We start from the raw sequence: 16,129 nt of genomic DNA, 5'->3' as shown, positions 1-16,129 counted from the left end.
TTATTACAGTTCTACAAAAAGTTTATGGCCCATACATTAAGAAGTCTTTATTTTATCCCTGCTTATGCTGTTACACTTCCTTCACTTTGAGAGGTGTCTTCCGAGTTGAATAAAAATATGTTCAAAACTGTAGAATGAAAAAATAAACAAATCATCACACTGTAGGGGTTAATGGAGATATATATATATATATATTTTTAAAAATCTCTTCACTACCACAGGTCTCTCATAAAGGCGCGATTCCACCTGGGCAACATAGGCAACATGTAGCATGCAACCTGCCTGGCTTTCAACATGTATGTTGAATGCGGCATTCAACCATGAGACATGTTGACTGCGACAAGTCAACATTGTTGTTTCATGTAGCATGCTACATGCCAATGTTTATGTTGAATGCCACAAAACCATTTCCACTGGTTCAACAAAACTGAGCCAGTTGTCAACACAATGTAACAGACAGACAGACAGATATGTAGATAAACAGAGCTTAACAAAAAATCATGCAAGTAGATACCGTGTAAAACACACACACACACACACACACACACACACACACACACACACACACACACACACAAACACACACACACACACACACACACACACACACACACACACACACACTTTCGAATAACTTATAAAAAGGTTTGAATGTATAGAAAGACGAGTGCTGAGTGCTTGCCGTCAAGAAGAAGGCACGAATGCAAAAATTTTCTGAAGTACCGTACCTTAGCTTAACAAGAGACAGGATAGAGAGAATAATGTAACAGATGAAAGATTTTCTTGTGTTGGCACAGTATTAGGACTGGCGAAGAGAGAGAGAGAGAGAGAGAGAGACGGGGGGGAACGGAGAGAAGAGAAGAAGGGAAGAGAGAAGCGACAAGACAAAAGGAGAGAGAGAGAGTGTGAGTGTGTTCTTGGCTAATCCCCGCAATGCATCTAGTTTAGCCTGGTTATTCCTGTATTGTTCCAAGCATATATCCCATGGAACAACAAGTTTTCTATATTCTTCTATAAATTCTTCGTTTTTTTCTTGATACCAATTCATCTTGTTGCTTTCAACATCGAATCCTTCCCGCGACTGGTGGGAAGGCCGGCAACACTAGGCAACAGGCTAGATCTTGTCGCATGCGTCACGTTCTACGGGCAACTTGTTGCCACCTGTTGCATGCCACCCAGTCATATGCTACATGTTGCCTTGTGTTGACCTGGTTGGAACACACTTGGTCTATGCGACAATGCAGCATGCCACATGTTGCCGAAATGTTGCCTCGGTGGAATCGTGCCTTAAGTTCATTGAAAGTGTCTACTCTGGCACAGTTAAAATTAAAAAGATGTCATTGTAGTGAAGGAGTTAAACCAAGGACATGATGCAATAAAACAGCCAGTGTTAAAATGATTTGGCAGTATTTTGCTGACCAGACTGCTGTGGTTGTATTTTCTAATTTATCCCCTTCTTCATATGCCACTGAGTACATGTGGTTTCAGGTTATAATTAATAATACTCATAAGCAAGTCAACAATACAACTAGATGCATAATACATTTTCCAGATTAGGCCGTATGAATTGTTATGATGAAGCCAGTGATGAAATAGTGGAACACTGGAATACTGGTACCGTACTGTATGTGGAGGATACAGAGTGATCTTATTGAATGGTCTAGTTTTTTGTGATTCTGATTGATGTTATGTTTTATTGTCATTTTTGCATCACCTGTTGTTCCATCAGATTGTAGACACACAGGGACAGCATGCTCAACACTGTGTGAAGTAGTGCATGCCATATATATATAGCCATTTGTTTCACACCCTTGGCTTACTGCATGACTGGTGCTGACATGCTACATTGCACAATTTATATTTATCAGTACAGATATATGCCATATCAGATGAAGCTGAGTGTCTTTTAGTGTATTTGGAACTTGTATATTAAATGCTTTCTTGTTTAAATTGAAGTAGCTAATGGAATTATAGGTATAAAATAATCTCTTTTAAAGTAAAGGCAAATCAGCACAGTTTAGCTTTTTTACTGTATGCTTAATGGATCATACTCAAATGAAATTCAACCTCACAGTGATAATGTGCATCTGGCTGTCACTTATTATATTATCAGTCATAGAAAGGTGGGAAGATACAAAAAGGGACTTCCAGAATTGACCAGATTTGTTCACAAGTAACAGACAGTACCAGCTATAGCCATTATGCAGGGATTCATGTACCCAAGATACAGGACTGTAGTCCCATTTACAGAAACATCTAGCTAATATAAATAACTGTACCATGATCCAGATACTTTGATACAGTAAAACCTCTACAACTCGGCATAATACATGTGCAAGCCTTGCCGAGTTAGCCTATTTGCCGAGTTGTAGGGATGAACTTTAAGTTCCTCCCCCAGCAAACACATACAAAAAAGGAAAAAATGGAAAAAAATTATAAGTTTTTACAATAAACAGTAAAAGCCGTCTTACCATGATTCCATGCAGTTGTAGGGTCAGGCATGGAGGAGGACTTTTGGTAGTTTTTGGAGGTGTTAGGGGGCCTCAAGATCACTTTTGGGCACACATTTACTGTACTGTACTTGACACTGTACACTATGTAAAGCACAATTAACACTATAAAGGCCATTACTGTAATGTATTTATCACTTGTACTATACTGGGGAACTAAACACTAAACACTTAAACATTACTGTACAACTCGGCATCTTACCGAGTTGGGGGAATTTTTGCCAACTCTCTTCCTCTCATGTGCACATATTTGGGAATTTTTGAATTTTGATTTTTTAAATGAATATTTTGGCGCCTTCCCGAGTTGTAGAGGTTTCCGACTTGATGGATGATGAATTGTAGAGGTTTTACTGTACTGCAATTGTAGAGCTGCTGTACAGCATTTAGGTTGCCCTGATAGCCCCTGCAGTTCAGTATAATATGTGTGCAGTAATCACTCGATTATCCGACATAATAGAGCCAAAGGCATGTCTGGGTAATGGCTCTGTCCGGATAATGGAATTCTCCCTTGGTCCCCCCTTCTTACATATGGTACCCTAACTTTGAAAGCCCTTGTAAAAGGCCACTACAGTACATTGCGCAGCACTTGTTCCTGGTGTTATACACTACTGTATCTGGTGAAACAGACCTATAAATTTATAGAACAACCAAGCAATTACAGTACCATGATCAAGCAGACCCATCAACTACAGACAAGCAATCACCATTGCAGGCCCATACCCTTCAGTGACCTGAAAATATACCATACTTCACAGTACTGTACATGATAAGACCAGCTATGCAAGAAAATGCAGTGGGCACACAAAACATTATGACAAAGTGGAATAAAATCATGGTAAAAGAGTAAAATCATGAAACAGTATGGTAAGCTAGATTAAAATCAAGGAACAGTACAGTCAGCTAGAATAACACCAGTACCAGTACTCAAGAAAAAGGCAGTGGGCACACAAAACATAATGATAAAATGGAATAAAATTATGGAAGAATACAGTAAGCTAGAATAAAACCAAGGAACAGTATAGTCAGCTAGAATAAAACTGGCTACACAAGAAAAAGGTAGTGGGCACACAAAATGTAATGGATCTCACAGTTTGTAAGGCCATGTCGAAGCTTGAACCAGAAGAACCAACCTTCGGATGCATTGAAGTTTGGGACGTTGTGAATGCAAACAAACTTCTTTGCAGTGACTTTCAACTCGGTGCCACACACTAGCACACCTGCAGCCCATTGCTGGCGGTACCAAATCAGTGTCAGATGGTCAACATTAACATGCTGGGGCAAACTCATAGCTTTCTGTTTGGTACTGCATCTGTTCTTCTTGCTTAAGTGTGCCTTGTACTGGGTGAGTTTGTCGCGAGATTTCCTGATGTCATGTAGGGTTGAATGGGCCAGGTCATACTCCATTAAGATTGGGAAGTGGACTATCCTGCATCAGTCTTATCCAGGATCTCATGCTTCATCTCCAGAGTCAACACTACCCTCTACCTTTTTCATGGTGGTGGGGCCATTATCACATGTCCTAGGATGAGGCATGTGAGGAATAGCAAGGCCTGAAGCAGGTAGGGGATCACCACAAAAGCAACCACATGCACCACCATGACAACTTTCATGGAGGAGATGTTTCCTCAGTGGTGGTCGCGCAGGATATGAGAACAACTTAGGGAGTCTCTAGCGGATGGTAGGTGATCTATGGAGCCAGGCAGTATGCCGCCACTGGACTATTCTCACTCACCTGGCTGAGAAAGGTTCGTGCTGCCAAAATTTCACCTTGGAGGCAAGAATTTGGTCCGGATTTTGTGAAAAAATGTTCGATTAATGATTTAATGCAGCCAGATCACAGTACAGTAATCACTCCAATATCCGGATCAATAGAGCCATCGGTAGGTTCGGATATTGGTTTTGTCCGGATATTGGGCCCCAGCTTATGGACTTGTACTTACGGACCCTAACACAGAGAAACACCTATACAACTCCCTCCGGACATGCATAGCACCTATTTAACACCCAAATCACACCAATAAGGCACATAAATGACTGAAATAAATGCAATAGAAACATAAAATGTGGGTTTAGAAGTATGTTCATACATTAATAAACATTCTGGTACTTATGGACTCTAACCGAACCTAACCTAACCGAACCTAACCGAACTCTGAAAAACACATTCCTACTGCACATGCATGAGGTAAGTTTAGTATGGAAAGAAGTACAGTATGACACTTTCTGGTAAGTATAGTATGGGAAAAAATACAATATGAAACATTCTGGTAAATATAGTATGGGAAATAGTACAACATGAAACATTTTGGCTACTTACAGCAAGTCCCTGGCCACCTCGATGAATAACCGCCTCCTCTCGGACTCTGACAGTAAGAACGATTTCCTGAAGCACTTGCACTACACTCTTCCTGAAGTCTTGCACTGAACTTAGTCACTAACACACAGAAGTCCGTTCTTTTCACAGTGTTCACTTTAGTCCAAATAATGTTCCATTAAATTTAAGTGTTGCACATTAACTTTTCCCCAGTTTTTTTAATTTTCCAAAGCCAAAACAAAGAAGGTTAGTTACGTTAAATTTCTTTTCTACTTAGTCTTTTCTCCCAACTTGAAAACCTTAACACAACACACCGTTTTTCACTGCACAACACTCAAAATTCCCGTGTGGTCTAGTGGAGAAGTTCTTGCTGTTTATTCACTGTCAGAGCCCGAGAGTATCACTGGCAGGCGTCCAAGGGGTGCATCGGTGGGTAGTGGTGATGGCGTACCGACTACAGAAGACTCTGAAGACAGCCGCAAACTCACGTCGAGCGGTGACTCCACTGTAGCTGATGTGCTGGGCTGTGGCTCGGAGCATGAGGGCCTGTCTTGGGGAGGCAACGGAGTGGAACCAAGGCTTGGCACAGCGGGGTCACGGGCCTGAAAAAACTGTCAATCGTTGACTGACGCAAGGGACCGACGATTCTGGCGATTGATGATGCGCTGCCGGAAAGCACGCACTTCCTCCACAGTCCCAAGGGCCCCATCTCCCTGTCGCAGTCCTGGTGTTCCAGGTAGTCTAGGACGAACTCTAGATGTTCCCGGAGTGCGCTCAGCTTGGGGATGGCTGGAGTAGTGTCCTGCTGGGCGGAGTCTGCATCATCATCACCTTCGTCGTCGGAATCTTCAAGTTCGGGACTGACACCAGCAACCGAAGACGCGATCTCGATATCAGACAACGTCTGATACCTAGGATCGCCCTCGTCGTCGTCCAACCACTCACGAACATCGTCCACATCAACATCGTCGCCGTGTGTACGTAGCCGTGCATGGAAGTCATCCACGTCAAACCCTAGGAAATCGTACTCCACATCTGTTCCGAGAAGCAGACGAGACCAACCATTTTCAAGAGTTTTCTGGGGACTTCCTTCCATGCACTAGCCCAGTTGTACAGCGCAGACTTGATGTTGTAGCGGCGAAGGTTTTCCAAAGTCCGCTTGCCTCGAGTGTCACGTCCTTCCCTGCGCTCGTCCTCGTCCTCGAGAACCACCATCACCTCGTCCAGGAACTTCCGACGGTACAGGCGCTTTGTTGCCACGATCACTCCTTGGTCCATTGGTTGAATGAGAGCAGTCGTATTAGGTGGCAGAAACATGCACCTAATACGGCCATTCTCAGCAACCAAGTCCTTGTCGCACGGGTGGGCAGGTGCATTGTCGAGGAAGGAGAGCCTTTACCTGGTCGCGAGGAATTCCCAGTGTCTTCGTCTGGTAATGTATGACCTCCTTGACGAAGTGATGGTGAAACCAGTCTTTGAAAATCACAGCTGTGAACCATGCTTTCAAAGAATGGTACCATACGACAGGAAGGACATCCATCACCCCACGAAGGCACCGAGGCTGCTTTGCACGGCCAACAATAACGGGCTTAAGCCGGTGCATGCCATTAGCATTGGCACAACACAAAGCAGATATCCGTTCCTTAGAAAGCTTGCGGCCAGGTACACGCTTCTCCGTCTCATCGGCGAGAGTGTTCGTTGGCACCGAGCGATAGAATAGGCCAGTTTCGTCAGCGTTATAGACTTGACCGAGAGTGAGGCCCTCCCTGTCGATCAAGCCTTTCACCTTGTGCCGAAACTCGTCCACTCCATCCTCGTTAGCGTCCAATGCTTCGCCATGTGCTTTACGGTTAGTAAGGCCATGTCGCAACTTGAACGCGAAGAGCCAACCCTCGGATGCCTTGAAGTCTAGGGGGCGCCGTGAAGCCTTGCAAACTTCTCAGCAGCAGCCTTCAGCTCCGTTCCACGTACCATCACACCAGCTGCACGTTGCTGTCGATACCAAATCAACGTGGAGCGGTCGATCTCTGCATACTTGGGGGTAAACATAACCTTCCTCTCCACGTTGCGTTTGCTTCTCGACGAGAAGTCAGCCGTGTACTGCATGAGCTTGTCTCGGGAACGCTTGATATCGAACAAAGTCGACCGGGCCAGGTTGAACTCGCGGAGAATGCGAGAGGAAGACCAACCCGCATCAACCTTCTCCAATATCTCCCGTTTCTTCTCCAGAGTCAACACCACTCTCTTCCTTTTCTCAGGAGGCGGGGCCATCATCACACACACTAAGAGTAGGGCAGAGAGCAGCAGGAGGCCTTGCAGCAAGTACGGCACCACCACAAAAGCGAGCACGTGGGCAGCCATGGCGAACAGCGCAGGTCTTGTCGCGGTGAGAGACAGGCGGGAAGTGGGGAGGATGCAGCGGCGCTCTATCGGACGTCGGAGGAATGACGAACCAAAACAATGCTCTCACGCGGCGCGCGCGGCAAGTTCAAATTACGGATGGCAAAAAATCGATTTTTTTTTCCAGTTTTTTTGGATTTTCGGACCATTTTGGGAATGTTTGATCCCAGGACGATAAGGTTCGGTTAGTGGGGATGTTCGGTTATTGGGCGTGCGGATATTAGAGTGATTACTGTATACGGATAATGGATTGTTCTGATAGTGGAGATCTAGATTATTGGGTGATTACCATACATGCTGTGCAGATACAGTACATTATTTTAGCTGTGATGTCTTGTATAATATGTAGTTGAAACTTTTCCTTACTATATAATCTCCAGATAAAACATGTTAAGTCGTGATAGGAAAGTTAGCAAAAGTGTTGAGTACATCACATTGTCTGACGAATGTTATGAGGAGAACAGACATAAAACCAAAAATGAAATAATATGGTGAAGATTAGGAGTGCCATTGTTGCCGTAGAGGTGCCTTTACCTCATGAATGTGCTAATAACTGTAAAATGCACTACAGTAGTAAATAAATGTTACAAGTATAGGTATTGTTGAGAAAACTTTCTTTGTTACAGTATGTCTGGTTGTTAGCTTTGTACACTGTTTGGAATTACCTAATCCAGATTTATTCAGACTACTGCATTTCATTCCATTGGGTACCAGAAATCTTCAGTTAATTAAAGTGATCTATTTGTATCCACAATGAAATCCTTAAGGTATAAACTGTATTTTCATGAAGTTAAAGACATACAGCTTCATACAGAGAACATAAAATATATACACAACTTTACCTAAGATTCCTTGAAGGTGCATTTCTCTTATGTTTTTCCCCCTCACTGTTTTGCATTTTCTTCCATTCAGGTGTGACTGGTGGCCGGGTAGCGTAAGACTTGAAGCATCATGGTAAGGGCCATAGTCTGGGCGCTTCATGTGGCTCAGTGACGCTCTCTCTTGCTTCATTTCAGTGATTCTGTTACAGCTGGCCTCACTGAATGCAACTCAGTAACAAGCATTCAGGACCACAGGCCAAGAACTTAGCTTTCATATACAGATAAAACATATACTGTATATATTTATTACATTATATGTTAACCATACCTAGCTACATCTTAATGGTGTTTGTGCATGTACTGTTTAATACATATGTGTTTGGGTTGTAATTAAATTCAACGAGGGTTACTTTATGGTTATTTGTTTATCATACATTAATTAATATATATATGTATGGCACATAATATTTTTTTGCAAATTTTTTGTGCTCAGATAATCACTCATGGGAGTTAGCAGAACGTGAGCCATAAAGGCAGGGTAATGATGAAATGGAAAAAATTGTCAAAAAGTGTAGGAAGGATAATTGTCCAGTCCACTTATGAATGTGTAGAGAGTAAAATGATGCTGCTACAGTAAGCTTAGGGTTGATCTTTTTTGATGGAGAATAATTTTCTTGATTATTTGCAACTTTTTATAATTTTTTTAATTATTAAATGAGTTAAGTGGAGTCAAATTATCATCTTTTGGGAAACTTGTCTAGAGATTTTTAGTTATATTGTTTTACCCAAGAAAATATACCAATACTTGAAAAGTTTCTTGTGTTACTTTTGTAGGACAGGCACAGTGTGTGTTGTACTAGTTTGTAGTCTTTACACTACAGCGATAATAGTGTGGATACTGTGTACACCTTTTATTTTCTTCATTTTTATGCATAATATGTACAGTAGTCTAGTAACATGCAGTAGCTTATGCTTTTTGTACTGGTAGTTTTGTGCTGTCATTGTTGCTCAGCTGTTGTTTGTTTTCTTTTAATGAGTTATAGTTATTTGCTAATTTATTCTTGCTGCTTCCAGACCATTTTATTCAGCTTTTGGGATTTCAGTTAATGTTAGGTTGATGGTGGCTATATTGAACCCGTCCTGTTTAAAGTGTTTCTTATAAGTAGAATTAAAGCACCTGAAGATAACAAGAATAAAATATAAAGAACTTCAGTAGATTAAAGGGGTAATAAGATTATTATTTAGCAGTATTATTATTATTATTGTTACCATTAGTGTTATTGAACACATTATTACTGTTTCTGCATACTTATTTGGATTGTTGCTGAATGAGTTAATGTGTAGGAATAGTACCACCAGAGATCTAAACAGATAATTCATTGTGACGGACAAGAATACTGGTATGTCCTGCTAAACTGCACAGGTGAGATGAAGGAAGATATAGGAAACTGGACCAAGAGTGTGGGCCAGAGTATTATTTGTAAGGTGGCTGATATACAGTGCTTTTCTAAAAATTACCTAAGTCCTCCTTAACCTGCTCTGGTGGGGTGAGAGAGGCTTTTGTACATTTGGCAGCACTAAGCATCCAAAGCTACACAGAGGCAACAGTACTGTCCTGCCTCTATTTCCCTGTGATGTGTGCACTTGGGGGTTATTTGTAAGTGTAAAGGTTTTTTTTTTTTTCCCCCCTGCCATCATCCATATTTGTGTACATTTACCAGCATGTGTGCGTATGGGAAATTGAAGGACGGTAAGTGATCAAATATTGTATCACTACACAAGACAGGCCAGTCAGTGAAGGATTTTTCTTAAACTATCGGTGTCTTTGTTTGTTCGGTTCAGGTTTGGTGCTGTCAGGTACTGGTAACACTCATCTGACCATCTTCACAGACTCATCACCAGATTGCTGTAGGTTATATTTTTTCATTTTTATAATAGGAATGTTGCACATGGATGTATATCAGCTTATTGCAAGAAAATGTTAGTCGTGCACTGTGATATTGCAGTATGTTGCTTAGGTCACATCTCTTTCTGTGCATAGGTATTACCAGCTCTCTACCGTTTATGATTACCTGTATTTTTCATCTAAATATGAACTGAATATATAAAGGGGTTAGACATACCATAACTCTCATTTAACCCCTTGCCAACTGGTTACTTTCCTAAGCTCAATAAAATTATTCAGTAGTGGCAAGCATCACATATACCAAGAGAGTTAATGGATAAGAAAATTCTTCATGCATGATACTGTAACATATTAGAAAGTACAGTATACCGACGAACCGATGTAGGTGTTTTCAGATTGGAGCTTATCCCTGTTAGTTTACTGTTGTGAAGTTTCACTATGCAGACAGTCCTCATTACAAGTCAGAGATGTGTTTGTGTATCACAATTTTACTGTGCAGGGTACTTATACAACAGATACTATAAATGGTTGAAACTGGTTAACCAACCTTATAAGTAGCCATGGAACTGTAAGGGGAAGTTTTCTGTGATTCATCATGAACAAAATTGCAAAAAAAAATCTTATAAAATGCCTACTTACAGCAAGGACTAAATGCTGCTTATTAGTGCCGGCAAAAATTGGCTAAGTAAAGGGATATTGTAAATTTGGTGGCGGTGCTTATATTACTTGTTGATTCCAGTTCATTTTGTGAATGGTACATGGTTACTTGAATCTTCCTTACGTCTACAAGACTATCTTAGCTCTGGTGTTGTGCAGTTTGTAGAGTTAGGCACAAATACACTACAGCATTCCTCAGACATCTTGAACGCCATCAGTTTAATGACATATTTTATCCATGCTATTGCCAGATAATTTTATTTGGTTTAGAAAGGATGTGTAGTAGTGAAGGAATTAAGGCTATATCTAATCCCTCCAGTCCAAAAGGTTGGTCTTAAGCTGATAAAATGGATGGGAGATACCAAGAATAAAACAGAGAAAATGTTCCGTGGATGAAGGGGTTAAGAAATGGGTTTGTCATATTTCCTCTTTAATAGAATTGAGTTGCTATAATAATGGGATGATTTCAGGACGAGCCAATGAATAGCGAGGAGCAGCCCAAACGCGACATCGACGAAGTGAGCATTGCATCAGACTTCAGTGTGATTCCTGAGAGCTTTGTGAGTACTGTAAATGAGATTTTTGGTTCCAGATACTTTTGTATAACAGGTAATCTCATTTTCCCCCTTTTGAGTTGCAGGAGCTTGAGATTAGGCTACAATACCTCAGAACATAAAAGGGAGGTGGTTGACTTAAACTCATGATGTACTATCGCTTAAAAATATATCCTTACTCACATGAATGCGGGACTCCACAATGATAGGGCAGTTTGAACAATGTTGGTATTCCATATTTCATTGTCCATTGTGTCAAGATGACTCGTATCCCTTTAGTTAGGATACTTTTTTGAGCGATAGTACTTACGGTACATTGTGAAAAATCTTACAACTGCTTCTAAATGACTGCAGCTGTTGGGTGCAGCACTTGATCTTCATACTGTTAGGTATAATAGACCATCAGGCCTGATCTGATGAGTATCTATAACTGTTAGGGGTAGAAAGCAGTTCTGTATTGTGTTCTCCAATAATTCCAGCAGTGATATGGACTTTGTATTTTCCAGCACTTGCCTGTTCAGTTCAATGTTGATGCAATACAAGACTTGGTCTTTTGTAATGTTTTCGTGAGGGAATTACTGTATATTTATTGGCAGTTTCATTCTGTTATTTGTTATGGTATAATGTATGTATATTTTCCACAGTTTGTCAGTTACTGTTGGTAATGTTTATAATAGTTTAGTTTTTTTCTTTATGCCAGTTTTAGAAATGCCAGTTCCAAATCGTGCATTGTTAAATGTGGATGAAGTATTGTATCATATTATTATTTAATATTTATTCGTTCGTTCGTTCGTTTTTGAAGACTCCAACATGCTTGCATGCATCGGCCTTGGTCACCTAAGGCTGGCTGTCCATGCTGCTCGATCTCGGGTAGCTTTCCTATTCGGTCCCTTATCCCTGAGGTTACACTCAAAGACCTTGTCCCACAGTGACCCCACCCCCAACATTAACTCTTCTCACCTTCCATATCGAACTATCATCCCCCATCCTCTCCCCATGCCCAAACCATCCCAATCCACCCTTCCTCATCACAGCACCAACACACTCCAGTCCCATCTTACCCCTCAACTCTTTCATCGTAAACCTAGATCCCCCCAGGCCTCACACTCAGGGATGCTCTACACATCCACATCCACCTAATCATTGTCATTTCTGTACGTTTGAGCCTGCAAATATTCTTTTCCTTTACCGCCCAGGTCTCACTACCTTACAGCATTACACTCCTAATGCATGCTGCATTCAGAGATCCCTTAGCACAGAGGGAGAGCCCTGTCAGTGTCAGGAGAGGCAATGGCTTCCTGAACTTCTTCCAACCGCTCTTCACTCTAGCCACAGACCTAGCTTCAGCCCCACCTCCAACACATAACATGTCTCCCAAATGAACAAAACTCTTTCACACACTCAAGAGACTCACCAGCAAGTTCATCCTTTCACGCCTGACCATCTCCACATCCCCTCTTCGATGCATCGCACACATGAAATCAGCATTATCTCGCAGTCTGCCCCTAGTACCACTACATCTCTTGTGCACCCACTTATAACAGACATTGCACAAAATGGAATTGCTTCCCTTGCCCATGTGGCAAGATGCACATGGCCATTCTCCCTCTTTTTTGACAGCACCGTCACCAACCCGAGATACCATCACTTTTGATTTATCTGCATTTACTGTTAAGCCTTTATGTCCCATACCATCTCCACTTCCTAAAAGTTTCCTTTGCCTCCCCTTAATATTGTGGTTATAGATTTAAATCCAGTACACTTCAGGATGTATGCCATTATTTGAACTGCCTGAAATATCTGCAAAGCAATCATTTTCTGATTTAGTGGAGTACAGTACAGTACTGTATTTGCCTGATTTTACTAATTTCTCATCTTAGTGATAATCCATATGAAAGTTAGTCCATGTGAAGTCCAGTGCAGGGCAGGACCTTATGCAGGGGTGTAGATATGAATTCATTTTCATACCAAAAAATAACACCATTGGCTTTAAAGAGGATTAACTTTATTTGTATACTACAGGTATGAAGAAATAAAAGAGAAGCATAGAACGTGATTTTTGTGTTGTAAGCACAAACCGTCCATCCATCCTTCATCCAGTCCTACATTGCCCCACGAGGAGTGGAGGAGCCTGAGGCTAGGCAAGTTGGTCCTGACATTTAAGATGAGAGTGACCTGTCTCACTCATCCCTGAGTGGCATTACGTGAGCAATAAATCCCAAACCCCTTGGATATAAACCTTCACCGGCTCAGTCTGAATGGAGTGCTGTAATTACCCACTGAACCACCAGGCGCCAAAACTCTACAGTATGTGGTTACCACCCAGCGTAATAAATGGTTTCCTGGTGTACAGGAAACATTTGGCTTGTCACTCAGTGTAGAGTCACAAACCAGTATACTGTATTTTGCATGTTGTTCAACTTGGTATTTTGCTGACTTCTCATCCTGGAAAGGTTCAATATCCTGACACTAAGATTTACAGCATTCTAAAGGTATTTTAGTGTTGATGATGGATACATTAATTTGCCCAACAGTTTCTGAGTAAGCAAAATCTAGAGGAGAATTTTAGCATCCCGTCACAGCGTGTGTGTGAGAACTCTCACCTTTGTCCTAGAACTTCCAGCTGCTATCTTGAAGATACTTCCCTTGAAAGAACAATAATCCAAGTAACACATGTTGTTATTTGATGCAAGACACATAAATACATAATTTTTGGCAGGTCTCGGATTCACTAATGTGTAGAGGTGGGCAGCACCTCTGGTACAAGTACCGGAGGTTCTTTTTTTTAGTACTGCTGCCAGTGTTGGCAGTACTTTTTTGGGTTAGTACCACTACTGGTACTATCGGTACTTTTTTTTTTAGCCATTTCCTTAGCCATAGAGATAATCGGCACTTTTTGGTGAAAATGTGCAACTTTTAGAAAAACTGTCCAATAGTGACAGTGAACTCTGATCAATGCCACCCATGATCAACAAATTGCCTAGCAGCATAGTACGCCCTGCTAACAACCCCAAATTCAAACTGGTGTTTTGGCCGGAGTGGCTTATTGATGACACACTCAGTCTGGAAAAAATGAAGAGGTGAGTATCAAACCAGTTAGTCAGTTTGTTGGAGAAAGCCAGGAGCGAAGAAGAAGACACGCAGAGTACCAGTGGCAAGGAGCTTGAAGCTGAACAGTCTGACGAGGACAGGGTCAAGGTGGAAAACTGTCTCAAAGCATTGTATGACAGTAGAAAGAAAAGCAAAGAGACTTGGAATTTGGTGAGAAGTTTCCTGGAAGAGAGGCCAGAGATAGACATAAGCAGCTACATGTTCCCATGCTAAGCAATGTTTGATATATTCATTAGGTTCAACACACGGATCTCCTTCAGTCACGGCTGCAGTAGAACAACGGTGTTGGGAAAAGATGTCCTTTAACCAAAACGAGCAGGACTGAGTGATGATTACTTCGAAAAGGTTGTATTTTTTATGGGAAATTAATAACACAGAAGTACAGAGGTTGTAAACAGAATGTGGAAAATGGTGCACTTGTGAGTGACAGGTTGTATAACATAAGATGTAATACTTAAAAAAAAATTTAATTAAACCTTTGAGCCCCAACTATTCTGGTGCTAAGACTTTTGTATAGGTTTGGTTAAGGGAAGACACAAATAGTTAATGAAAAAGCACCGCTAGGAAGTACCAAAATCGCTACTGCCAGTACTTTTCAAAAGTTGTAATGCTGTCACTACTGCCAGTACTGTTTTGACCAGCACCGCTATCACTACCACAAGTACTGTTTTTTACCAATCCTGCCATTGCTACCGCTGGTACTTTAAAAGTACAGCTTGCCCACCGCTGCTGGTGTGTTTACCGGTAACTACATCAGATGCCATAGTTTGGGTAATATATTGATTAAACTTTTTGTTACTGTCCAGATGAGCCAAGTGCCACAACAACATTTAGGTGAACTCCCCCAAATTTTAGTGTACAGTATTTGGAAAGTCCAGGCATTCAAAAAGGTTAATCTGGTATTTCAGACATTCTGGTTGTTTGTGAGGCTACTTTGGTATTATAGTTGGTTTATTTTCATCTGATGGACTTAGACCATTCCCACAACTCAAATACTAAGTTGTGGTGTCCCAAGTTATGAGGTAGGGATGAGTCTCCTTGGTTATTAGTCAAATTTACCCCTCAATCTGACCTCATTTGGCCATCAACTAAAATGAAAGGGGGGTAGGAGTCTTAGTCAATTAAATATAAATGCACTATTGTAACATGTACCCCAGTTACTGTTCAGCAAAAATTTTGCACATTGGAATTATGCCAACATAACACACACACACACACACCTTTGCATATATATATATATATATGTATACAGCGGATTCTCGAATTTCGAAGGGCATGGGTACCTAAAAATCACCACGAAATTCAGATCATCGAAATTTAAACTGAACTTCTCATGGGAAAAATTAGTTTAGGTCAGGGGCCTTCTAACCTGACTACATAAAATCATGATTTTTTGCTCATACCCCCAGTAAACTTTATGAAGTATAATTGTGGTTAAGTAACTGTAGTTCTGCATTGTATTGCCATAATGTCAGCAAGTGTGTACTTGGTGTATTTCTGCCCTTTCCTGTATTGCCATTTCTCCTTTGGTGCCAGGCTGCTCTTGTTCATTACCTCTGCTACCCGAAGAACCACTCCTGCTTGCCATCTTGAAGCAGTTAAGTTGCGACGAAAATACAAAGAAAATACATACAACTAAATTCAGTAAAATGCATGTGCACACATGGAAGGTACAGGCTTGAAAGTGCGGCACTTGCTGTAGAGGGCTGGCTGCTGGCAGTGAGAAGAGAATCCAAAAGTCTGGTTGCAAAGAAAAATGTTAGTTGTATACTCCTACATAATTTCAAAATTCTGTTTGTTAGAAATAAATTTCACAGCAAAATGTTAGAGAAGTATTCATGTATTTCTTGGAAATT

The 16,129-nt window shown here is 41.3% G+C and overlaps 1 protein-coding gene across 3 annotated transcripts in view; it reads left to right on the top strand.

Annotated features, from left to right (window-relative positions):
• Positions 1 to 16,129, top strand: part of LOC145404139 (uncharacterized) — a 59,936-nt gene that overhangs the window by 3,779 nt on the left and 40,028 nt on the right. For all 3 annotated transcript variants that reach the window (XM_080275768.1, XM_080275766.1, XM_080275767.1), the window contains exons 2-3: positions 8,137 to 8,178; positions 11,079 to 11,168. In XM_080275768.1, the coding sequence (XP_080131894.1) occupies positions 8,176 to 8,178; positions 11,079 to 11,168 (93 nt within the window). In that variant the 5' untranslated portion in view covers positions 8,137 to 8,175. The remainder of the gene's footprint in view (positions 1 to 8,136; positions 8,179 to 11,078; positions 11,169 to 16,129) is intronic.

The sequence above is a fragment of the Coenobita brevimanus genome, chromosome 62 (assembly GCF_032717465.1).
Source record: "Coenobita brevimanus isolate Jiangsu-jjx chromosome 62, ASM3271746v2, whole genome shotgun sequence".
NCBI lineage: Eukaryota > Metazoa > Arthropoda > Malacostraca > Decapoda > Coenobitidae > Coenobita > Coenobita brevimanus.
The sequence above is the reverse complement of the archived record's forward strand: the minus strand, read 5'-3'. Positions and strand labels throughout refer to the sequence as shown.